The sequence below is a fragment of the Moschus berezovskii genome, chromosome 18, assembly GCF_049115385.1.
Source record: "Moschus berezovskii isolate FMDL1 chromosome 18, NW_MosBer_1.0, whole genome shotgun sequence".
NCBI classification, from domain to species: domain Eukaryota; kingdom Metazoa; phylum Chordata; class Mammalia; order Artiodactyla; family Moschidae; genus Moschus; species Moschus berezovskii.
In genome coordinates this window covers 69,981,330-70,008,374 of record NC_142477.1, presented here as the reverse complement: position 1 = coordinate 70,008,374, position 27,045 = coordinate 69,981,330, and the positions used below count along the sequence as shown (strand labels likewise).

The following is a 27,045-nucleotide window of genomic DNA, read 5'->3' as shown; positions in this document are numbered from 1 at the left end:
AAACAACAATAAAAGAGAAGAAGACGGAACCAGTTCCCTTCTAATGGGTAAATGGTGGGGTTTTTTCGGTTCTTTTTTGTTTTCTTATTTTGTTTTTAGATACTTTCAAAAGATTCACTATCTATCCTGGGTCAATGGATGGACACCTCACCAAACAGGGCCTTTAACACTGTGGCCAACACAGTAACACTCATCACTCTAGTGGGGAGAAGCAGGGATCTCCTAGAAATCTACCTTAGTCAAGGCAGGAAATGCCCTAAATGCCTTCTCCCATCCCTTCCTGTCTTAGTCCATTCAGGCTACTATAATAAAATACCATGAACTGGGTGACTTATAAACAGCAGACATTTACTTCTCTTAGTTCTGCAGGCTGAGGTGTCCAGGATCAAGTCACCAGCAGGATCAGCGCCCGGTGAGGGCATGCTTCTCCAATGATGTCCACCCTCTCGCTGTAACCCCACATGGCAGAAGAGGCAAGAGCACTCAGCGGGGTCTTTTTATATAAAGACACTAATCTCATCTATGAGGGCTCCACTCTCATGACCTAAAGCACATCCCAAAGGCCCCACCACTAATGCCACCTCGCTGGGCATTAGGATTTCAGCATATGAATTTTAAGGAACACAACATTCAGACCCCAACACTTCCCCACTCTTCTGCACCACTCCCCTCCACACACACCCATGTTAAGTCACTTATTTTTTAAAATTCTCTTTTAAACAAAGATGACCATGGAAAGTGAATATGCAGTTTACATATACAGGTAATATTCACAATACACACACACACTCTTTTGGCAAAGGATAGGTAAAAAAATTAAGATTTCCCAATTACTACCCCAAACTGTGAAAGGAAAAGAGACAAGGTCCATAACCCAACTTTCACCAATCCTTGGAAGGTAGCAGGTGAGCCCAATAGACATTTGTTCAAGCAATGACCACTGTGAGTCACCTGCTCTCCCTGACCTCCCTGGGGCTTCTGGGCTGACCCAGGCCAAAGGCCTGAGAGCCATCCTAAGTGCCATCCCTCAGGAGTCCTGTTTCCACAGGAAGCCCCCAAAAGGGACCAGAGTGTCTATTTTTTCCTATCTCCTAAGGGACTGCCTTCTAGGAATCAAAGAATCAATAAAGTGAGATTCAGAAAACCCCAAACCCAAAAATTTGGCAATAAGGAGTTCATGATCTGAGCCACAGTCAGCTCCTGGTCTTGTTTTTGCTAACTGTACAGAGCTTCTCCATCTTTGGCTGCAAATAATATAATCAATCTGATTTCAGTGTTGACCATCTGGTGATGTCCATGTGTACAGTCTTCTCTTGTGTTGTTGGAAGAGGGTGTTTGCTGTGACCAGTGCGTTCTCTAGCTGCTGCTGCTGCTGCTGCTGCTAAGTCACTTCAGTCGTGTCCGACTCTGTGTGACCCCATAGACGGAAGCCCACCAGGCTCCGCCATCCCTGGGATTCTCCAGGCAAGAACACTGGAGTGGGTTGCCATTTCCTTCTCCAATGTGTGAAAGTGAAAAGGGAAAGTGAAGTCGCTCAGTCGTGTCCGACTCAGCGATCCCATGGACTGCAGCCTACCAGGCTCCTCCATCCATGGGATTTTCCAGGCAAGAGTACTGGAGTGGCTTGCCATTGCCTTCTCCGGTGTTCTCTTGGCAAAACTCTATTAGCCTTTGCCCTGCTTCATTCCGTGCTCCAAGGCCAAATTTGCCTGTTACTCCAGGTGTTTCTTGACTTCCTACTTTTGCATTCCAGTCCCCTATAATGAAAAGGACATCTTTTTTGGGAAGGATTGGGGGCGGGAGGAGAAGGGGACAACAGAGAATGAGATGGCTGGATGGCATCACCGACTCAATGGACATGAGTTTGAGTGAACTCCGGGAGTTGGTGATGGACAGGGAGGCCTGGCGTGCTGTGATTCATGGGGTCGCAAAGAGTCGGACACCACTGAGCGACTGAACTGAACTGAGCTGAAACCCAAGAAGACTCTGGGTTTTGCAAGGCACTATAAAAAGTCAATCTCTTTAAACATCATTCAGGCAATTTGACCTAAAGTCACCAATTTAACCATAAAACATGTAGTTACATAAATTGGTTGAGCTTTCCTTGCAATGTTGTCCATGACAAATGACTTTAAAATAATCTCCACTCTCTAAACTCCCACTCTCACTTCTGGACTTTTAGTCAGATTTACATAACTTTTAAGGTTTAAATACTGCTATCTGAACTCTCAATCCCTGGGTCAGGAAGATCCCCTAGAGGAGGAAATGGCAACCCACTCCAGTATTCTTGCTTGGAGAACTCCATGGACAGAGGAATCTAGCAGGCTACAGTCCATGGGGTGGAAAAGAGTCAGACAGAACTGAGCAACCAAAACACACACACACTACATGATCCAGCAATTCTACTTCTAGATATATACACAAAAGAACGGAAACCAGAGACTTAGGGACTTGTACACGAAAGTTCACAGCAGCATTATTCACAACAGAAAAGGGTGGAGACCACTCAGTGTCTAACGAATGGATAAACAAGGCCTAGTGTACATACAGAGTGGAGTACTGCTGCTGCTGCTGCTTCTATGTCACTTCAGTCGTGTCCGATTCTGTGCGACCCCATAGACGGCAGCCCACCAGGCTCCACCGTCCCTGGGATTCTCCAGGCAAGAACACTGGAGTGGGTTGCCATTCCCTTCTCCAATGCATGAAAGTGAAAAGTGAAAGTGAAGTAGCTCAGTCGTATCCGACTTTACGACCCCATGGACTGCAGCCTACCTGGCTCCTCTGTCCATGGGATTTTCCAGGAAAGAGTACTGGAGTGGGGTGCCATTGCCTTCTCCAGAGTGGAGTATTACTTAGCCTTAAAAAATAATACAACTCTGACACGTGCAACACAGGCAGACCTTGAAAACATTATATTAAATGAAAGAAGTCAGAAACAAAAGGACAACAGGGTCTGATTCCACTTGTGAGGTACCTACAGTGGTCAAATGCAGATTCAGAAAGCAGAATGGTGATCACCAGGGGCTGGGGAAAGGAGGAATGGGGAGTCATTGTTTCATGGGCACAGAGTTTCAGTCTGAGAAAATGAAAAAGTTCTGGAGATGGACCGTGGTAATGGTTATACAACAATATAAATGTACTTAATGTCACTGAACTGTATACTTATAAATAGTTATAGTGTTAAAATGAGCTATACATATTTTACCAGAATAAAGGGGAAAAAATCTGTAGCAGAGACTATAAAAAGCTATCACTACACACCTTTGAGAACAGCTAAAATAAAAATATTGACAATGCTAAATGCAGATAAGAAGTTAGATCTCTCATATATTATAGGCATGAAGGTAATAAGCTACAGCCACTCCAGAAAAGAACTTAGCACTTCCTTTAAAAACAAAACATACACTAATCAAACAACCTACAACTTCATTCCTGTACATCTATCCCAGAGAAATGAAAATTATACCTACACAATTGTTCACAGCAGCTTTACTCATATTAAGTAATATGAAGCAACCAAAATGTCCTAATATAATAGGTGAACAGTTAAACTGTGGTATGCCCATACCATGGAATTCTACTCATCAATGAAAAAGAATAAATTACTGATACAACAACTTGGATGGACCTTAAAGACATTCTACCGAGTGATCAAACCTCAAAAGATTAAATTCTGTGTGACTTCATTTGAATAACATTTTCAAGATGACAAAATTCCAGAGATGGAAAATGGATTAGTGATTGCCAGGGGCTAGAAGGAGGGTGATGAGTACATTACTGTACCATAAGTTTATCTACCTGTCTGTGGAAGTTGAAGGTACTTTTATTTTCCACTATCAAAAAATGCTTCAAAAATTCTGAATATTTATCAAGAGAAGAGCTACACACAATTTAATGGCTCAGTATCCCTCCCAGTGAGCTCCCGTTCCACTGAAGCACAATGGCAGCCACCCTCAGAAATCCCACCAACAAACTGTCACATTCTAACTTATGCCCACCACATCGTGGCCTATTTTCTTTCCTGTTTTGCCTGAGAGGGGGAGCTCACTATTGAATTCAGTCAGTGGTTTTGACAAATATCATCTATTTTCATGTTTAAGCTTTACCACTCATATACAAAAGTCTTTCTAAAATTCAAGAACACACAAAGATGTATAGGGTGCTCCCAGTTCAAACAAACCTAGTTTACAAAAATCTGAATTCAAACATACAACCGGTGGGCTTATCAAGAGTATTCACTATTGGGTTTTATTCAAATAGGGTACTCTCCAGCTAAAACATTATTTTATTGGTGTGCAACTTTTCCAAAATACCTTTATTAAAAAAGGGTACAAGGAAGGTAATAAAGAACCAGATAGTCACAATTCAAAATAAAAACAGACAACTGATTAGAAAAGTCAGTCTTGGACTTCACACACACAGCCATTCAACTCCTGTTTGCACCACCAATCCTTTACATTCCATTCTACAAAAAGTGTTTCAATTTCTTACCAAAATATGTGCTGCAACATTTTATGATGATTTTAAATGGCAAGATGTGTGATTCCTATTTGACCTACAAATTTATGGGTGACCAAGTACCTTTAAGTGGATTGATGCTTTAATGATCCAACTTTATTAAACCATGTGCTGAAAATCTCCGCTGAAAATGAATATTTTAGTAATCATTTCATTTTTCCTGTGGGTTTTTCTTATTATCTTTTCTCAAGGAAATAAAAGAAGCTATATGTCCAATTTCTAGAAAGTCACTTTTAATAACTTTGACCATACACTAAACAATAAACAATTATGTCAGATTCTTAAGTATATTTGGTTTTAGTGACCCAGATTTTCAAATTTCCCCCCATGGTCACCACTGCCCACAACCCAGATCAACCCCAGAGACCAGCCATCATCTGCGTGCTGCTCCACAGCCTGGGCATTTCAAATTACAAACTGGCACAGAAGTGCATACTTCCGTGTGGAATTCCATAGAAGATAAAGTCTTTGACATGATCTTGACCAGCAACTGTTTCTAAACTGCTTCTTGAGTTTCCCCCTAAATTTCCCTCTCTAGTGGATCCTTTTGATCTTCACAAACAGAGGAAGGCTTAAATGAGACCAGTTCCTGGGGAAACATGGAACATTGACAGCCACGCACCCACAAAGCGTTCCCATGTGGATGCTATTACTGTCACTGTTTCAGGAGTACTGCTCTCACTGTTATCCAGAAACTGTCCCCCCACCCCCTCTCTGACTCAAACTGCTGATTCTGCCCTCAACAGTTCTGCTATCTGTCAGAAAAGGCTGAATGATGGTCTCCTCTACATTTAGGAGGGAAAGAATTTGCAAAATTAAGTATGAGAACCCAGAGAATGCATGGATCATTATATACTGTAGTAGAGCAGAGTCTGAAGACCTGAAAATCAATCTCACAGCATCTTCCTCCCCAGGCTGACCTCAACCCTCCCCTCCAAACAGACGGCTCTCACCAAGGCATGTGCCCTCCCACTCAGCACCCTCTATCTGGGCCTCGTTTTACCCTGACACTTACCCTTCTCAACCCAGGACGCTTCTCTGAAAAATGTCCCTCACGCCCCTCTGGGTTTTCAGGAGCATCCTCAGCTTGTCTTCATCAAGCCATTCATCACAGGATCACTAAGCGTTTTCAGTGAGTGTGCTGCTGCCTCTCCACTATCAAACCGAGGGCAGGGTAGCCTGCTTTCCCCAGGTTTGTATACACGCATGCACACAAACGCCCCTGTGAAGCTTAAGCTTAGGGCTCCCGGTTCACAAGGCCTCTTCCAAGGCCCTAGAAGAGCCTAAACATCACGTTCACACAGTCAGTTTTGTCTGATCTACAACAGTAAGGTAATCTTGAAAGTGGGTAGAGTCTGATCTGTATAAGCCCGGGGTGGTCACCGTGACCAGTGGAAGACAACAAAGGGGACTACTGGGAAACCTGGCTGAGATCTCGTGTTCATCCAAAGTATGTTGGGTGAACTTTACAGGAAAAATAATTAATAAAATTATTCTGTATTTCACGCCGGAGTTGGGGGTGGGGGAGACACTTTAACTGCCATCAGTGAAGCGCCCCCTCTCTTTTCATTCGAGTTCCCCCAGACACACTCCCCTTCCTGCTAGGTGGTACTGGGGCATCTGGCTAAGAGGAACACTGGGACTATTTTTTATATTTATGGGACTTGTCGACTTTCCAATTTTGTAATTTCTCATCATACTTACTTTCAATCTAATTTTATACTTGTAGTCTTACATCCCTTTTCTGAAAGAGAAACACTGCAGAAGTTTCAGGCCCCATAAAACCTGGATTTGTCCCGGCCTGTACCTCATATAGTCCTTGGCCCAAAAAATTTGTCCTGGGAATGACTGCATGTAGGAATGAGCTCAGGGCAAGGCAATTAACATCTCTGAGTTCACCTCCTCTGCTAAACAGTCACGTGTGGTGCTAATGAAATGGATCAGATGTGGAAACATCTGGTCGGGCACTACGAGGCGCTCAGCAAGTACAGTAGCAGTGCCACGACCTTTTTCCCCCAAAGACATGGAACATAATAACCGAATATTGGGTGGTTAGCAGTAAAGATGCCGAACGGAGGTGCAGTTCATGTGACATCGTTCATAGATCATCCTTCCCAAGTTAGGGGACTCTTCAGGTATCCTCTGTTAGAAAAGGCAAGCTTTTCACTCCCTACTACTTTATCAGAACTTCTTCACTCTTAAACTCTAATTCTCGGCTGGGAATTTTCTACCTCACAAAGACTTTCTTAATTTAATGCATAATTTTGATACAGTCCATACAGTACCTTCCAAATTTAGTGAGGATTCAAACTCTAGGACATTTTCCTCCCAAACCTCCCAATTTCTTGACCGTCATGATGATAGCTCCCCCTCCTGCTTGGCCGTCTTTCTGACTCTTCAGGCACCTGGAGAACAGAAAGCTAGCATGACTGTCCCCAGCCCAAAACAGGGATGGTCACATACCTGCTGGGGAAATGTACATAACCACACAGAAATAAGCAAACAAAACCAAAGCATGCTCCAAGATGAACACAGAATGTTGTTCTTTTTTTCTTTTAAACTTTTTATTTTGTATTGTGGTATAGAAGATGAACAATGTCATGACAGTTTCAGGTGAACAGCAAGAAGGGAATGTATCCATTCTCCCCCAGACTCCCCTCCCATCCAGGCTGCCACATAACCCTGAGCAGAGCACCTTGTGCTATACAGTAAGTCCTTGTTGGTTATCCATTTTAAATATAGCAGTGTGTACAGGTCCATCACAAACTCCCTAACTATTCCTTCCTCCCATCCTTCCCCCACCAAGCAACCATAAGTTTATAGAACATTGCTTATTGAAGGCAACTATATTAAAATCAAGTATTCATCCAATAAATATTTTTTGAACATGGCATTGAATAGGTACTGGAAAGTCAGTGGACAGAAAGTTTAAAATCTCTGCTGTCCTGGTGTTTACAAGCTAAAAAGAAGATACATTAAACAAAACAATAAGCAAAATCTCCTCAAAAATGTAAAATGTCTAGAGTGTCTAGAGGACTCTGAGGGTATGATTTGAGTTGAAACCTGCACAGTAATAATCATACACAGTGGGAAGGAGCAAGAGTGTACCACGTGGGGGAGCAGCACATACAAACATCCGGGGGTAGGAAGATGCATGATACTCATGAGAAACCTAGAGAAGAGTTCGGCTGGAGCTCACCGTACACGGTGTCTGCACAATCTCACAGATGGACCAAGCGCCATCTTTAATTATCAGCCTATTTGTCAACTGGACCCACTCTCCAGTGACCACAGCCATTGTCTAGAATGTTCCTGTTTAAAGTCAGAGATCAAGCTTATCTCCATCCTCAGTGATTCTCTAGAAATGCAATCGGCAAACATTTCTGCAAACTCTCCAATACACTGGACACTGCACTTGGTATTTTGATATAAACAAAGGGCAAAAGTCTGTGTTCAAGGGACAGTTTGTTATAATTGAGAATGTCCTGGAGTGAGAGTCAGAAGACCCTGGGTTCAAATGCAAGTTCCAACAGAATTCAGCTGGGTGGCCACACTTGACTCTGTTCAGTGAGAATCCCAGATACTGGCCCAGATAAATACATGCTGATGAAAGAATATCACCTTGCTTCCCTGAACCTAAATTTTCTTATCTGCAGATGGAGATAATCCCTATCCCACAGAGTTTTTGTAAAATTAAATGAGAAATCATTAAAGAACATACTGTACACTGTTAAGCAAATAACAAGTTTATTAGAAATGTTTGGTTTTTAAGCTATTTCATTGAAGCCAAATGTTTACTTTGCCCCAAATGATTTGTCCTACTTAAGTGTGAATCTAGTATTATTTAGTGGCAATTTAAATTTCCTAGCTCATTCCTTTTAAGCAAAAAGCTGTAGTCCTCTTTGAATTTTAGCCTCGCCTTTGGAAAGCCCAGCCCTTTAGGCCACAGGCTATGCCCAAGGCACTCTGGGGTAACAATACCTCCTGATCATTGCCAACACACCCAGGAGATAAGAAAGGCTTCCAAAATGGTAACTTAACCCATAAAGTGAAACCAAGCCTTTGGAAATTGCCAAAAAGATACCCCTTGTACAGCTTTCTAGCATTGTAACCTAAATACCACACTGTAACCCTTTCCTACCTGAGGCTATTCCTGGTTATGGAACTGGACCAGTTTGCACAAAGTTCTGCAAATCAGAGAATAAAGAAAGCCTGCTGCTGCTGCTGCTGCTAAGTCACTTCAGTCGTGTCCGACTCTGTGTGACCCCATAGATGGAAGCCCACCAGGCTCCCCTGTCCCTGGGATTCTCCAGGCAAGAACACTGGAGTGGGTTGCCATTTCCTTCTCCAATGTGTGAAAGTGTAAAGTGAAAGTGAAGTCGCTCAGTCGTGTCCGACCCTTAGCGACCCCACGGACTGCAGCCTACCAGGCTGCTCCATCCATGGGATTTTCTAGGCAAGAGTACTGGAGTGGCTTGCCATTGCCTTCTCTGAAAGAAAGCCTACCAAGGTAGAAAGGGGACTCGTCTCAGAACAGAGTACAAAGCAAGAGATGAACACAAGATGATAACCAACACCTGAAGGGGAGAAGACAGTGTCCAAAGTCTGAGAAACAGGCAGCTCTGAAGAGGGTAAAGGCAGCAATCCAAAGATGGATGAGAATCACAGCAGACAAGAGAAAAGAGACAGTCGTGACCATCAGCACATCTTGATGGCTGATCAAATACAGAAGATAGTAACAGAGGAATAAGGAAAACTCGGATTTAAAGCCAGGATGCCTGGGAGAATGGTGGCAGAGTAACACAAATCAGGAGGTTATAAAGGGGATTGGTTAGGAAACTTGAAAAAGTTTTTAAAAATATAACAGTCTGGATTTGAAGCCAAGGCTGAAAAATTGAGTGGAAAGAGCCAACAGGCCAGCTGGAAACAGAAGATGCAGCAGGGGCAGAGGTCAGGAGAAGGGCCCGCATGTGGGAGTTTTCAAGGAGAAACTGCAGTTGAAAAACCAAGGAGAAATGAGCTGCCAGAGAAAGCAGTGGGCTGGGGAAATGCCCACAAAGGCAGGGGAGAAGAAAGTGCAACAGACAAAGAGCACAGGTTGAAGAGGATCAACAGAGTTTGAGAACACTGGGAACACATATCTAAAGTATAAAACAAATCAGGCAATCTCCCCACCAAGACTCCCACACTGACTTCTCACTTCCTCACCCTGGCCACGAAGCCCTCCATGAGCGGCCATGAAGCTCTCCATGAGCGGCCATGAAGCTCTCCATGAGTGGCCACGAAGCTCTCCATAAGCGGCCTCGCCCACCTCTGCAACCTGTCTCCTCTCCCTCCCCACACACCAGCCACACGGGCCTCTGACGATCCCTCGGCTACATGGGCCCCTACTTGAGGGCCTCAGAGCTTCTACCAGAAGGCTCTCGAGGGACTCTGGGTCCTACCCTATCAAACCTCACACACACACTATTCTCTCCCACACCACACCACAGTCTTGTCCTAACGCACACACACTATTCTCTCCCACACCACACCACAGTCTTGTCCTAACGCACATCAGAAGTCAGACTCTTACGTCTGTCTTTACCTACTTGCTGTCAGCCTCTCCACTCACAGTGGACTCTGACAGAGTAAGGTCCTAGGACCTTTCCTCTTTCCCTCTCAGCTACATCCTTAGTGACTGGAAAAGCGCACTGCACTTCATGGGGACTTAAGAAAAACCTTAGACTGAGCAAGAGCCAAATAGTGCCCTTCATGAATCTAGTTTGGAAAATAAAGACAAACAAAAGAACAAGGTTAAAGCCAAACTGTATCAAGTTACAGAGAGGAAAAAGAGTCAAGAGTTTGAGATAACAGTATTCAAACCATACAGCACATGCCCTGAGGGGTGCAGGACAGGAATTGTTGAGGAGGTAGAATCAGTTCAGTTCAGTTCAGTCACTCAGTCGTGTCCAGCTCTCCGCGACCCCATGAATCACAGCACGCCAGGCCTCCCTGTCCATCACCAACTCCCGGAGTTCACTCAAACTCATGTCCACAGAGTCGGTGATGCCATCCAGCCATCTCATTCTCGGTCGTCCCCTTCTCCTCCCGCCCCCAACCTTTCCCAGCATCAGTCTTTTCCAGTGAATCAACTCATCGCATGAGTCACTATATATCAAATAAAACATCTTTGCTGCTTCACATCTCACTTCTTCTACAGCAGGCTCTCCCAAAGAAAAATCTGACCCACATCCATCACGCCTAAAATTCTTGCTTAAGGTGGCAATACATCTTTTAAAACTCAAATAGTTCTATATTAAAAGACACAAGCCTGCATGTTACCCAAAATTGTGGAGGCTGCCACTGAAACATGGGAAATGAGACAAGAACACTTGTAGAACACTTGGTACTTACGTACCCACAGCCCCCAACCCACACCAGCAAAGACATTCCTTCAAAGACACTGTGTGCTGGAATGAATGCTTCCAGCAGTTTCCTGCACTTGTACATTTTACCTTCAGGTCTTTTCTCAGAAGCCTGCATCTCAAGATAACAGTAGAAGGTGCTGAGGGCAAAGGGCAGTGTTTAAGAACCTGGATGGGGAGGAAGCTAAGGGAGGATTTATGTAGCATCTCTAGGTTGAAGATTTTGCTAGAGTCTGAGAAGTGGTTTTTCCCCCTCTACACCTGCCAGAACCATCAGGTAAGGCACTCAGGACTTCGCAGGAACTGACATCGTGTGACTGCTGGCAGGGCTGGGTCGTTACCACGGTTGTCCTGCTCTGCAATGAGAACAGCATACTGCTTTGGAGTTGGTTTGCCCCTTCCTTAAGGAAAGCTGGAGAGAAGGCCAAAAGGTAAAAGCAGGATCAAGCAGAGAAAGACCAGGCAGAAAAGGGTCGAAGTTGGTAGAAAAAGTTGGTAGAAAGCAAGAGCCATCAAAGGAGGGCTGTCTTCAGCCAGTCCAGCTCAAGCAACAGTGGAGGAAGCCACCCAACAGGTAGCAATTAGTTGGGATGCTCATGCCATCGTGTTTAAGTCAAAACAGGTAACTTTAGTATAATTTCCTTAAAACAGATTTGCAGAAAGTAAACATGTGATCAATAAGTTCATCTCAGGCAAATGCCCCTCCTGATCCCATTCTCAAAGCAAGAATTAGCTGTATGGACATGTGCGAAGAGACACCCTCACCAGGGCCCTGACACGTGAACTAGCGACATTACTATTAAGTGGAGCTTGAGAGCTCGATGGCACAAAGGATCATCAGTTCCCAGACCCAGCTTTTTGTGAGCAAATGAGCTTCAGAGGGTCACGGGTTGCCTAGTGACAAGCAGCATCTTTAGCAGGATAAAAAAAAAAAAAAAATGTGAGGGAAAAAAAGAGATACTTTAATTGAAAGTCCAAGAAGTTACATCATTCTTCAATGTCGTAAAGCTCAAAGGGAGACAGCAGGGTGGTAAAGGACAAAACGAGGACCTGGCCAATGGGGACATTAAGTTGTAGTAACAGTGCAGTGGAGAGGCCATTTTGATTAGATTGTGAAGACGCAAAAATCCCAGGCTTATTGTGGATCTACCACTAACAAACTTTCTGAGCAAAAAAAAAAAAAAAAAATGTTATGGCTTCCAATACATCATTTACAGATCCTGAGTGTCAAGCCAGCTGAGTTAACATAGTCAAATAAGTGATTCTCCCTCTCAGAACCTCGATTTCGTCATCTGCAAAGTGTGAGTGGCTAAGGCAAAGATCTCAAAGGTGCCTTCACATACCAAGATTCCAAGCTGATGGTCAAGAGGGACTGACCACAGGAGGCCCATCGGGGGAGCCACAGGCAGAGAAGGGGCAGCATCTGGAGGACAGGATTTCCTTCGACAGGAACCAGAAGCCAGAAAGAATCTGTGGGAGTCAGGAAGGAGGTGTCCACCAGGTGAGTACAGAACAAAGCAACCAAGTCACTTATAGCCTCCTTAGGAAATAGCCTCCCTGGGCCCTGTCCTAGGGTCCCACTGCAGAAGGCTGGGGCCTGGGAGAGTGTGTTCAGCTAAGGAATTCAAGGACACTTTAACAAGCCCCAGAAATAGAAGAGGTTGAATGGAGGAGGTTCAGCTCAGCTACTTACAGTACTGATTAGATCACCAAACATCAGATTACACCTTCAATTACACACAGTGGGCCCAACAGCAACCAATATACTTCGGACCTAATTCAGCAGGATACTGAGACTCAGAATAAAAGAATAATGACTATAAAAGGCTAAGGGAAGAGGGAAGCCACTTAGATCCAACTGGCAACAAACTCCCTGAAGCTAAAACTCTATTGTCCAAATGGTTGTATAATCTGCAGCAGCAGGAGAAAAAAAATGATTACTCTCCTCCAGTGATTGCTACCATTAACACATCTAAAGGGTGGAGGAGAGCAAGAGCCCACACACAAAGTCCCACAGACACACCCTCCGCAGATGTTATAAAAGTCTCCATGGATTAGACGTTCATATTAGCCAGAATCTGAGAAACAGCAGAAATGAAGCACCATGCCCTCTCCCCAAAACAAAGATTAAAACAAGGGAACTTCCTTGACCTTTTACAAAATTTAACATGCTACCCTTCTTTGCACAGTGAAAATGAATGTATAACCCCCAACTTCATAATTACCACAGTTGTTAGGGCTAAAGAACTAGATATTAAGTATATCTGAAAGTTGCTGAATAAAATGTGAACTCCTACACCTCATTTGCAAAGAAATAATTGAAGTATGTAATATTCTTCATTCAACAATTCCACTTCTGGGAATCTATCCCATAAAAATGAAAGTATGCATAAATAAGGACATATGGACAAGGATGTCTAGTAAATACTGATCCACAGAGAAGGGGCCTAACCCACACAAACGTTTATTAAACAGAATGAATTAGAGCTACACCTGATGACTTGCAAAGATTTCCACAAAGTAATGCTGGGTTAGAAAAGATATAGAAGTTTATATAAACATGATCCAGATTCTTTTTTGGGCCATTTGTCACTCAGCTTGTAGGATCTTAGCTCCCCAACCAGGAACTGAACCTGCATCTTCCGCACTGAAAGAACAGGGTCCTAACCACTGGACCATCAGAGAATTCCCCGATTCAGACTTGTTAAATGATTTTATTAAAACTTGTGTCTATATTTACGGACGTGTAACCCACTCCAGCGTTCTTGTCTGGAGAATCCCAGGGACGGGGGAGCCTGGTTGGCTGCCGTCTATGGGGTCGCACAGAGTTGGACATGACGCAGCAGCAGCAGCAGGGTTGTATGAGCACAGAGAAATGTATAAATATTCACACTAAGTCAGTGATTCTCAAACATTAGCACACATCAGAATCACCTGAAGGTGATACCCAGGCCCCACACCCAGAGTGTCTAATTCAGTAGGTTGGCTGTAAGGTCTCAGAATTTATATTTCCAACAAGTTTCCCAAAGAGGCCAATGCTGTTGAGAATGACTGCAACAGGTTTCAATAAGAGTTACCTGTGAGACAGAAGTGGAGGTATGGAAACGGGGAGAGAATAATGGGGAACTGTGCAAGATAACATGAACAGCTTTTTACACGATTTCTTTCATGGACTGTGTGTGTGTGCATGCCCACAAATTTCTAAAAGGACTGTCATCAAAATACTAATGAAAATTCATCCAAAGGTGGAATTTTAAGTGATCTCTATTTTCTTCTTGGTAATTTCTTGTTCTTTTTTATAATAAGCAAGTGATTTAAATAATCTTTGAAATAAAGCCATTTTATTGAGAAAAAAAAAAACCTTTGGAAATCAGCAATTTCTCAAGGAAAAGCTCTTCTATTTTGTTTATAGCTCTGAACTGATATTTTTGTAAAGATGAATGCTAATTACACTTTATATAAAAATAAAAATATAATTAATGTGGAAAAGGAAGTTCTTGGATGAAGTACATAACAACATGTATTTTATGTTGCTGTTGTTCAGTTGCTAAGTTGTGTCTGACTTTCTGAGACCCCATGGACTGCAGCCCACCAGGCTCCTCTGTCCATGAGATTTCCCAGGCAGGAATACTGGAGTGGTTTGCCATTTCCTTCTCAGAGTATCCTCCTGACCCAGGGATCGAACCCACAACTCCTGCAGTAGCAGATGGATTCTTTACCATTGAGTCACCAGGGAAGCCTCATGCGTGTTTTATAACCTTTCTTAATCAACAAAAATTTAGAGAAAACTCAATTTTTAAAGTAATCAAAAATAACCTACAATGGAATATAATCTGGAAAAAAAAAACCTGAATCACTATGCTGCACATGTAAAACTAATACAACACTGTAAATCAACCACACAATTTTTTTTAATTCAGCAAAAACATACAGTCTTTCTTGTGAACATACAAATGTTTTCTCTTTCAAAATTCAATCTGATACTCAGTAAGCAAAATCTCTTTTTAAGCTGTACTTGCATCAGTTCCTCTTTTTACATACAGACTAGAAAATAAAAATAAACAAAAACCAACTAAAAATAACTTTATGACTTCAAATACAGAATGTAAGTTCCCAAGTGGTGTCCATTAAAGAGCATTAAGCTAGAAAATAAGTATCTTAGATATCATCATTGTAACTTACACTTTCCCAGGCTTTCCATTTCTCATTAGTTTCTTCACTACAGCTCTCTGCTAGCTTAAAACATCTCCTCCTAAAACCACGTTACCATTCTATCTGGAAATTATGCCTAGACTTCAAACCAGATGGCATGCCTCTGCTTTTCTACAGGGAACAAACAGCCTGGCCTTTCAGAACTGCTTCCTTTACTTCCCCTCAAAATACAGATGCAGGAAGCTGCTAGAGGCTGAAAATCGGATTTGTAATGCTTATATCCCTAAGGTTTGCAAATCAATATTATAAACTCTTGGCTATCAGTCCTGCTAACGCCATCTTCTTCTGTAATCTTATTATAGTGCAGTGTTTCTCTGTTCCTGCAATAACAACTGACCTCTGTGGTTCATTCTAAAAATTAGGGTAAGTCTAAGGCTGAGTTCAGGAGTATTTCTGCATTCCCAGTACTGAGATTGTCCCATTCCTAAAGATAAGCAAACAGAAATGTTTGCCAAGGAATAAAAAGGAGAAAAAAGTTTGCCGTCCCAAAATAAAGGAAAACATTTAAAGCACGTGATCAGATAAACACATAATCAGAGACTATACTTCCCTCCCTCTGAAACAGATTCCTGGAAGAAAGAGAAAAAAAGATTAAGCTCTTGCTTTGTGCTCACAATAAAACTAGGTGGGTATAAGAAGAAACACACCATGCCAAGATATGAAAATACTACATAGAAACTAAAAATAAAGTAATGGTCCAAAACTGTTCTGGCAAGCAGGAAATAAACTTAACAGTACAGAAAACTAAAGTAAAATAGAAAAGAAAACATGTTTGCAGAAATCAGACCAAAAAAAATTAAAAAAAGGATAGAAGAGTTAGAACAGTCCAACCTTAGAATATCAGCTATTCTAGAAGGTGAAAACAATGATGAAAGACCAAAGGATAAAACCTTAAAAAGAAGTTGAAAGTTTTCATGGATTCAAACAAAATGTATGGGGTAGGGAGCGGGGAAAGACTTACATCCATGGATTTTTTTTTTTTCTATAGGTATAAAGAATCTACCATCTTTAGGAAGGATTCTCTATGGTGATCCAAAAATAAAAATGTAAAAACATTTTAACTATAAAAGTTTTGTAAGAAATAAATCAAAACAGATTATAATCAAAGGAACCAAAAAGAAATCACTTATAGGACCCACTTGAATGAAGTATCCTTTTGTGAAGGATGGACAGAAGTTGGGGAATAACTGCTATCTATTTTTTTTTCTCCATGATTATTGTCCCATTATGTGATTTAATTCTTCTTGAGGTAAATCTCACCATTCATGTTTTTAAAGCCTGTCAAATGATTTTTCCAGTGTATTAGCATACAATTATGCTTAATATTTTTTTATACTCAAGATCAAGAAACAACAGTTAGAACTAGACATAGAACAATGGACTGGTTCAAAATTGGGAAAGGAGTATGTCAAAGCTATATACTGTCACACTGCTTATTTAACTCATATGCAGAGTATATCATGTGAAATGCCAGGCTGCATGAAGCACAAGCTGGAATCAAGACTGCCAGGAGAAATATCAATAACCTCAGATATGCAGATAACACCACTCTAATGGCAGAAAGCGAACAGGAATTAAAGAGCCTCTTGATGAAGGAGAAAGAGGAGAGTGAAAAACCTGGCTTAAAACTCAACAGTCAAAAAACAAAGATCATGGCATCTGGTCCCATCACTTCACGGCAAATAGATGTGGAAACAATGAAAACAGTGACAGCTTTATTTTCTTAGGCTCCAAAATCACTGCAGATGGTGACTGCAGCCATGAAATTAAAAGATGCTTGCTTATTGAAGAAAAACTATGACCAACCTAGACAGCATATTAAAAAGCAGAGACATTACTTTGCCAACAAAGGTCCATCTAGTCAAAGCTATGATTTTTCCAGTAGTCATGTATGGATGTGAGAGCTGGACCATAAAGAAGGCTGAGCACCAAAGAATTGATGCTTTTGAACTGTAGTGTTGGAGAAGACTCTTACGAGTCCCTTGGACTACAAGGAGATCCACCCAGTCCATCCTAAAGGAAATCAGTCCTGAATATTTATTGGAAGGACTGATGCTAAAGCTCCAATACTTTGGTCACCTGACGCAAAGAGACGACTCACTGGAAAAGACCCTGATGCTGGGAAAGACTGAAGGCAGGAGGAGAAGGGGATGACAGAGGATGAGATGGTTGGATGGCATCACTGACTCAATGAACATGATTTTGAGCCAACTCCAGGAGATGGTGAAGGACCTGGAAGCATGGCGTACAGTCAATGGGGCTCAAAGAGTCGGACACAACTGAGGGACTGAATGACAACAGTAAATCATCTCAATATGTTAAGGACTCTTCATAATTTCTAGTTTTGTTTGGGTTCTCTCTTAATCACACTTGGAGTTATCTTGTTTTTCCAAAAGAACTAGTCGTGACAACTAGATAGAATCGCTGGAAATACACTGGAAAGAATCAAAATTCTGAGATTCAGCATATCAGTCACATGAGAAAACACATTATGTAAATAAATGCCAAAAGAACCTTCAATAAAATTCAACACAAATTTATAGATAAAACTCTGGGAAAAAATACACCAAAGTGTCAACATCATTATGCATAACAGGATTAAAAATGGTGTTGATTTATGCGTGTATTTTAAAACAAATATATATAACAATAAATATGAATAAAATATTATGGGCTTATAACTAGATTGCAGTAAACTAGGAGAAAACAGAAGTGAATATTTATGAAACATCTGAAGACAGAAGGTCACAGAGGAAGCCTGCTCCAAGACACAAAAACAAATAATAGCCTAGCTTGTGTCTGCTTTGCCTATGTGTTACTCATCTGATGAAATCTGATTTAAAACTTGTTTCATTATAATACTTCCCCACTGACTGCTTACTGCATGAGGTCAAATGGGAAGACTGGTTTAGGTCAATCCACGAAGATACTGACATAAAACATCAAGTGAAAAAGCACATTTCAGTTATGCTAAATATAGTGTATTTCATCTGAGATACCAGCTATAATATGCATTTTACATTCCACCAGGAGAAAAAACTGCCAAGTTTTTGTGAGATTTCATATTTATTAAAAGAGCTCATCGAAATTTATAGACTTTACCACATTATCATGTTTCTCTTTCCATGTCTTTCTATATACACAGTAACTTTGACTTTTAATGCCAAATCACAATGAAATCATTTTGAAAGCAATTAACTCATATAGAGCCAGAAAGGCACATATGTAATTGAAAATGCCAACAGTGCGAACCATTGTGACCAAGGTCACACATGCGCAGGTATTGAAGGCTCCATCATGACACCTGCCAGGATAAACACTGAAGTGAGATTATCTCACTTTCAGAGATGTAAAATGAGAAAATTACACGCTTAACTGATAAATAATAATAATGTTTTAAACCATCAGTCCCAACCATCTTGACACTAGGGACTAGCTTCATGAAAGACAATTTTTCCCTGGACTGGGGGGTGCAGGATGGTTTCGGGAGGATTCAAGTGCCTCAGCTCCACCTCAGATCATCAGACATTAGACTCTCCTCAGGAGCACACAACCTACATCTCTCACACGAGCAGTTTACAGTAGGGTTCACACCCCTGTAAGAATCTAATATCGCCAATGATCTGGCATGAGGTGGGGCTCAGGTGATAATGCAAGCGATGGGGAACAGCTGGAAATACAGATGAAACTTTGCTTGCTCACCTGCCACTCACCTCCCGCTGTGTGGCCCAGTTTCTAAGAGGCCACAGGCCAGTACCAGTCTGGCCCAGGGGCTGGGGATCCCTGTTTTAAACTATCTATGGAGGATGAGACTATGAGTGACTTATTTTCTTAATACTTTCTGCATTTTTTTGGTTTTTTCTAATTAGTTTATATTTTTGATAATTAAAAAAAAAACTTTTTTGCTCTCCTTTGGTCTGTTTAAGTGTCTTCTCTCCTTAAGCAATGTGTACTGACTCTTCCCAAATCTGGTCTTAATCTGGTAGTCTAGGTTCAAAATAGTTATACCAAAATGTTGATCAACTACGAGGTTTTGAAAGCTGGAGGCATAATCCTCCCAGACTTCAGACAATAATACAAAGCTCCAGTAAACAAAGCAGTAGGTGTGGGCACACACCAAAAGAGACACATGGATCAATGGGACAGAACAGAGAAATAAACTTACACACCCACAGTCAACCTGCGACAAAGGGAGCAAGAATATACAATAAAGAAGACACGGTCTCCTCAGCTGGTGGTGTTGGGAATGCAGCAGCTATATAAATCGATGAAGATAGAACAATCCCTCACACTATACACAAAAACAAACTCAAAATAGCTTAAAGACTTAAATACAAGATGTGACACTATAAAACTCCTAGGAGAGAACATAGGCAAAACACTCCCTGACATAAATCACAGCAATGTTCTCGTAGCTCAGTCTTCCAAGGCAATAGAAATAAAAGCAAAACTAAACAAATGAGACCTAATCTAACTTAAAAATTTTTTCACAGCAAAAGAAACCGTAAACAAAACAAAAAGACAATCTACTGAGTGGGAGAAAATATTTTCAAATGATGCAACTGACAAGGGCTTAATTTTCAAACTATACAAACAGCTCATACAACTCAATAACAAAAAACAAAAGCCCAGTGAAAAATAGGCAGAAGACCAAAATAGACATTTCTTTGAAGACGACATATAGATGGCCAATAGGCACATGAAAAGATGCTTAACATCATTAATTATTCAGTTCAGTTCAGTCGCTCAGTCGTATCCGACTCTTTGCAACTCCATGAATCACAGCATGCCAGGCTTCCCTGTCCATTACCAACTCCCGGAGTTCCCTCAAACTCACGTCCACCGAGTCGGTGATGCCATCCAGCCATCTCATTCTCTGTCGTCCCCATCTCCTCCCACCCCCAATCCCTCCTAGCATCAGACTCTTTTCCAGTGAGTCAAATTGTCGCATGAGGTGGCCAAAGTATTGGAGTTTCAGCTTTAGCATCAGTCCTTCCAATGAACACCCAGGATCGATCTCCTTTAGGATGGACTGGCTGGATCTCCTTGCAGTCCAAGGGACTCGCAAGAGTCTTCTCCAGCACCACGGTTCAAAAGCATCAATTCTTTGGCGCTCAGCTTTCTTCACAGCCAACTCTCACATCCATACATGACCATTGGAAAAACCATAGCCTTAGAGAAATACAAACCAAAACTATAGTGAGGTACCACCATACACTGGTCAGAATGGCCATCATCAAAAAGTCTACAAACAACAAATGCTGGGGTGGGTGCGGGGGTGGGGCTGGCGGGTGTGGAGAAAAGGAAACCTTCCTACACTGCTGGTGAAAATGTAAACTGATGCAGCCCCTAGAAAAAACACTATGGAGGTTCCTTAAAAAATAAAAATAGAGTTGCCATATTATCCAGCAATCCCACTCCTGGGCATTTATCCAGAGGAAACTCTAATTCAAGTAGATACAACGCACCCCTATGTTCATAGCAGCACTATTTACAATAGCTAAGACATGTAAGTACCCTAAATGTCCACTGACAAATAAATGGATAAAGAAGATGTGGGGTGTGTGTGTATGTGTGTGTGCATGTGTGTGTGTATATATATATATATATATATATATGGAATGGAATATTACTCAGCCATAAAAAAGAATGAAATAATGCCATTTGCAGCAACATGAATGGACCCAGAAATTATTGTACTACATAAAGTCAGAAGGAAAACAAAAAATGCCATATGATATCACTTATATATAGAATCTAAAATATGACACAAATGAACTTATTTATGAAATAGAAACAGACTCACAGACATAGAAAACAAACTTACATCTACCAAAGGGAAAAGGTTGTGGAAAGGGATAAACCAGGAGTTTGGGATTAGCAGATTATTGCTGTTGCTTAGTCACTTAGGCACTAAGTCGAGTCCAACTGTCGTGACCCCATGGACTGCAGCCCACCAGGTTCCTTTGCCATGGGATTTCCCAGGCAAGCATACTGGAGTGGGTTGCCATTTCCTTCTCCAGGGGATCTTCCTGACCCAGGGAACAAACCCATGACTCCTGCATTAGCAGGTGGATTCTTTACCACTGAGCCACCTGGGATACAAACTACTATATATAAAATAGATAAATAACAAGGTCCCACTGTATAGCACAGGGAACTATATTCAATATCCTATAATAAACCATAATGGAAAATAATATAAAAAAGAAAAAACTATATATATAGTTATATGTGTGTGTGTATAACTGAATCACTGCTGTACTGCAGAAACTAATCCAACACTGTAAGTCAAACATACTTCAATTTTTTAAAAAACTAGAAAGTTTTATATCATGATTAGATTTTAGATCTGTTTGTTTTGAGGTAGGGGAGCAGAGTGGAAAGAATAAAGCTAAGGAGGATTAAGCTATCAAAAAAAAATTAAAAACTTGGGACTAAATTGGTCTAAATTTAGCCTTGAACCAATCTTTTTTTAATCTTAATTATGGCTAGGCCAAGTCTAACTATCTATAATTCATTTTATGACCTCGAAATCACAACCTAGAGAGAACACTCTATACCACTGGGTAGCCCAGAAGGCAGCTTTTTCATGATTCAGCTATTTTATCATTTTGTTTTCCCCCAGAGAATAGAGTGGAATGTGCAAGGGGGAGGGAGGACACAGCAAGGGAGGGGGAGGAGGGGAGAGGGAGGCCCACCTGGGCAGTGATGCGTGTGGTAAGGGGAAACGAATGACTATATGTTAATTGACTTCAGATTCTATTTAAACTTGTTCCAGTTCCTTGATATTTTGTCTATTGGGGATATATCTAAAGTGAGATCATACCCTTATTCTAGATTTAATATTCTTGGTGTATTTCATGAGTGGATGATGCGAAGGTGACCTGAAACCCCAGTTCCAATGCATACACCCGTGCCCACCCACCACCAACATAGGTTCCAAGAAAAGAGGTTATGCCTAAAATAAGGAAGGTAGAGAAAATCATCTGCCATTTTCTATGTAGGGAGATAACTGGTTCACTTCTGTTACACCTAGTAACTGCCTCCAGGAACAGTATCCTCCGTCAGCCCAGAAGGCACATCTGATCAGGAACCTCACCAGGTTGCTCTGCCCACACAGCACCCACCATCACCGATCCTATGTATGTCCCAGCACTTTTGCCTTTGAATTCCTATTTCATGATTTTACCTGACTATCATGTTACCAACTATCATTGAACCCCTCTCCTCCAAAGATACACACAGAAAACATTCTTGGTTATTATCAGTATATCATATAATAATGTGTTCAAAAATCATCCACAGAGATAAACTGAGTATTTTTGAGTCCAGAAGTCAATACAGTTAAGCATTGGTGGTATAGTGGTGAGCACAGCTGCCTTCCAGAAGTTATACAGTTAAAAGTTACTCAGGAAAATACCATTAAAACCTAGACTTTGGAACCAGGAGTCAACCAGTTTTAAAAGTCTCCATGCAAAAACTTGAACTATACAGTAATGCTGTGTGCGGTTTTTTAAAAGCCCCAACTCAGTAGCAAGCAAAACATTTCTTCCCACTTGGTCCCGTGGGTTTCAAGGCCAAGAATGAGCCACTTAGGCCTGCAGCCCAGGGCTTAGGCACTTACATACAGAGGTACTTCGCTGCAGTTCAGCTCCATGGTTTCCACATCTGCAAAGAAAATAACAAACAGGAGAGTTATTGGAGGAGTACCCGTGTGACCAACCAGTAGAGCTGTATCCTGCCTTTCAGTGAACATCACGGAGGGAAGAGATACCCACTAGAGAGGAAAACTGCAGAGTCAAAACTAAGAACAAAGGAATAAGATGCTCACCGTATAAAATAACTTCCCCCGTTCTTCTTTCACATGAATACCTACAATAAGGAAAACCTATCACCCCCAACATTATCCCACTGACTGCTCCCAAACAGAAATTATCAATATATTTCAGAAAGCCAAGAAAGGCCAACACAAGCATGTTGCAAGTTTTGCTTTAGTTAATCACTTAGGCTACTCTGAGGTCAGAATCCACTTCTGGCTGGATGAGGCAGGGGCCTATGGTGACAAGACAGATCTAGGACCTGTTACTCAGGACCTGAAAGCTTTATCTGGAGGGATGCAGTCCTCTGTCAGGCTAACCAGTCTCTCCACTAGCTGTGCACACCCCATCTGCACCCAGAAACCAACTAGCAGCTTAGACAAAAGGAGCATCATTTAAAGGAGGTTCACTGACCACCTTCAATGGGCTCAGCACTGCACAAAGATTACCAGGAAGTGATCCACCCCTCAAAGAGCTCACCGCTGAACAACAGAGACCTAAAGGTGGGAAGAAAGAGAAGGGTGGGCTGCATGTGAACTCTGAGGAGGGCCGACGGAGACTCACGGCCCCCACAGCTTTCCTCTCTCCCCCACCCACCCACATCCTCTGGGACACAGCTCTGCTCACCAGGCCAAGCCTGGCCCTGGTCCCCCGGCCACCACCAGCTGCAGTACTTTGGGGATGTCTCTTAAGAAGGCAGACACATAGCACCTGAACTGTGACTTTTGAGTACGGTAATCCGTAGAGGACACACTTGACCCAGAGGACAAATACAAAGAATTCTATTTTACTTTTTTATAAAATCATTTAGCTCACATTTTACTAATAACTCATAACCATGCTGGCGCTGGCCACCCTCCTGGGTCACAAGTTACCTTCCATGACTCATCTGGAAAGAAGACCGAGAGCATCACAAGGCCGAGGGGCTGACAGCTAGGTCCTGCCTTGGTCCTTGTTTTCAACACTTTGGGCCCTGTGGCAGTTCACGTGGACACACTTAAATGGGCTTCCAGGTTACCATTAACAACTTTTAATGAAACTAACCTCATAAATTAGATGAATGGTTTAAGGAGTCCAGGAAAGAAAGTTCAAATTAAAAATAACACTAACCACAAAAATGACAAAACTGAGATTCCCAATTCCAAAAGGAATTGTTCATCAGCTACACGATGAAATAAAAATAATGACCAACCTGAGAGCATTGACAAGTACATGCCCCCAAGATTCAAAATGATCAAGAAGGCATTTAAAATATGCATGGAGGACCTCCTCCGCCCGACAAGGCAGGGAGGGGTTGATCCCCAGGCCAGGAAGATTCCGCATGCTGAGCAGCAACTAAGGCCCTGCACCCCAACTGCTGAGCCTGTGCTCTAGGGCCCACAAGCCACAACTACTGAAGCTTGTGTGACTAGAGCCTGTGCTCCACAAGAGAAGCCACCATAATGAGAAGCTCGCACAACGCAACTAGGGAAAGCCCATACTCAGCAACGACCCACTGCAAAAATAAATAAAATTTAAAACATGTAGGGCTTCCCTGGGAGGCTCAGCTGGTAAAGAATACGCCTGCAATGTGGGAGACCCGGGTTCGGTCCCAGGGTTGGGAAGATCCCCTGGAGAAGGGAAAGGCTACCCACTCCAGTATTCTGGTCTAGAGAATTCCATGTACTATACAGTCCATGGGATCACAAAAAGTCAGACACGACTGAGCGACTTTCACTTTCAAATGAATGTGTATCCACAGCACACGCACCACGACTCTCACACTAATGCATGCTGTGTCTCAAAATACTAGTCATTTTTCACCTGTTAGCGGTCATGCCATACACAATTCCAATCTTTTATAAAACTTTACTGAACTTGATAATAAAATCAGAAGATTCTTTGAAGATTTCTACTTAATGGTAAAAGAAATGAATGCATTCTATGGTAAAGACAGTGCTAAGAAAAAATGGCTGAAACAGAGTAAAAAACACAAAGTATAGAAACCAAAGCACGTTCCTTTAGGAGCAAAACTTTTAAATTCTGAGTATTTTATGAAGCCTCTTAGGACAAAGTAAGCTGTGTGGAAGACCTGCCATGGAGTTAGAGGAAAGTACAGATGGTATTAGATTTTGTCTGATAAAATACATGTAAAAAGTCACTTTGGGTGAGAATATGAAGATTTTCTGAAGAGTGGATTACTGCTTCAATAAATAATGTTCAAAATACAACCCTGATAGGGCAACTTCTCAGATAGGAAGTCTAAAAAGCACAAATGCAAACTCCATTCACTGTGTCATTCACAGGTGAGATATCGTAACAAAGAACTTGAAGCCAAAAGCACACAGTTTCACAGGATGTCAGTGTGGTTAATTTTATAGAAATAAGACCTTTAAACATGGTCAAATCTTTATAATCGCTGCAACAAGACGGGAAAGACCATAAAAATCTTTACCACATTAAAGGGTGTTGGTTATAACGCAGCAAAGTACTTTTAAAAGTTGCCAAACATGTACTACCTAATCTTCTAACAAAACTAGAAGTGTTCCAAATTTTTGCTGGGTCTTCCAAGATTAAAACTGACTGTTTATAGCAGATTTTTCTGAAAATATTTTTCAAATAAATATCCTATCCCTTCTAGAAAGTTAGTTAGTTCAGTCGCTCAGTCGTGTCCGACTCTCCGCGACCCCATGAATCGCAGCACGCCAGGCCTCCCTGTCCATCACCAACTCCCGGAGTCTAATCAAACTCATGTCCATTGAGTCGGTGATGCCATCCAGCCATCTCATCCTCTGAAAGGAGTGATATTTAATAAGTGAAAAAGAAAAGGGACCTCAAAAGAAACAGGTTATAGACAATATACACCATTGTAAAAACATTCTGAAAAAGTATTTGTATGTTTTCATTTTGTGATTTTGATGGGAAAATTATTTAAAGTTTGCCTCTACAAAAGCCCTCATATATACATGCTTTAAATTTTGGGGAAAGGCTTTCTAATATACTTTTTTAACCTTGCCAAATGTTTCATGGGTTTTTTTCCTTTTTAACACAACAACTTCTGATTAATTTGCAGGAAGAATGATTAACATCAGGAAAAATGGGAATTTACTAGCTACATTTAAACAAACTCTTGTATAATTGTTGGATGGGATTAAAATATAAATCCGTTTATTTATAAGTACACCCAGCACTCACTTCTTCAATTAGAATCTTTTATACCATAGTATGGTATCTTTTTCAGCTATGACACTTCAAAACCAATTTCAAAATAAACAGTACTTGGAACCAGACATTCAAGCCAAAGTACTACACAGCATTAAAATTACTAAGCATAGATTTTCAAAAGTGACACATTTTCACTATATTACTCTGCCATGTATTACATGTCAATGTTTTTAGTGAGAACAAAAGGAGCTATTAAAAATTTTTTCACTACGATATTTAACCCTTACAGCTTTTTAGATCTAAGGTATGTTTTAGAATCTACACTGTGACAGTAGTTATTGTCGTTCAGTCACTAAGTCACATCTGACTCTGCAACCCGTGGACTGCAGCACGCCAGGCTCCCCTGTCCTTCACTGTCTCCTGGAGTCCACTCAAAATCATGTCCTTGCTACAGTGGCATGTTTTATTAATAAGCACCTTAAGTAAGGGATACATGCTAACATTTCATATTGAAGGGTAGAGGACAACATTGTGAAGCTCTGCTCCATAAAGTAAGCCAGCCTTCCCCACAATGGTTAGGCTGCTTTTGCCAAGTCTTTGTCCGGGTTCAGCAGACTAAGGCATGACCTGTGGAGTGCAGGGTGCTCACCAGAGCCTCTGGAGTTGTGTGTTTATCCAGTGAAAAGGCCCACGTGAGCTGAAGTGCAGTACAGAAGCCAACCTGGCACAGCTCTGTGAAGGACCCAGGGTCTCCACCCCTCTCTGTCAGTACACGGCCCACTTCATCAAATGCCTGCCTCAGCTTTGGACTGCAATTATCTCAGACAAAAGGCAAAACATCCAAGGGCCAAACAACATATTTATATTTCACCTGATATTTAACAACTCATATTTTATTATTTCTGTTTACCTTTTGCCTGTTTTCAGTGAAGAATTTAAGAACC

General features: G+C 41.6%; 1 protein-coding gene across 6 annotated transcripts in view; it reads right to left on the bottom strand.

The window, feature by feature from the left end:
- Positions 1-27,045, bottom strand: part of ARHGEF28 (Rho guanine nucleotide exchange factor 28) — a 347,353-nt gene that overhangs the window by 257,808 nt on the left and 62,500 nt on the right. For all 6 annotated transcript variants that reach the window (XM_055421868.2, XM_055421861.2, XM_055421867.2 and 3 more), the window contains exon 2: positions 22,765-22,808. In XM_055421868.2, the coding sequence (XP_055277843.2) occupies positions 22,765-22,797 (33 nt within the window). In that variant the 5' untranslated portion in view covers positions 22,798-22,808. The remainder of the gene's footprint in view (positions 1-22,764; positions 22,809-27,045) is intronic.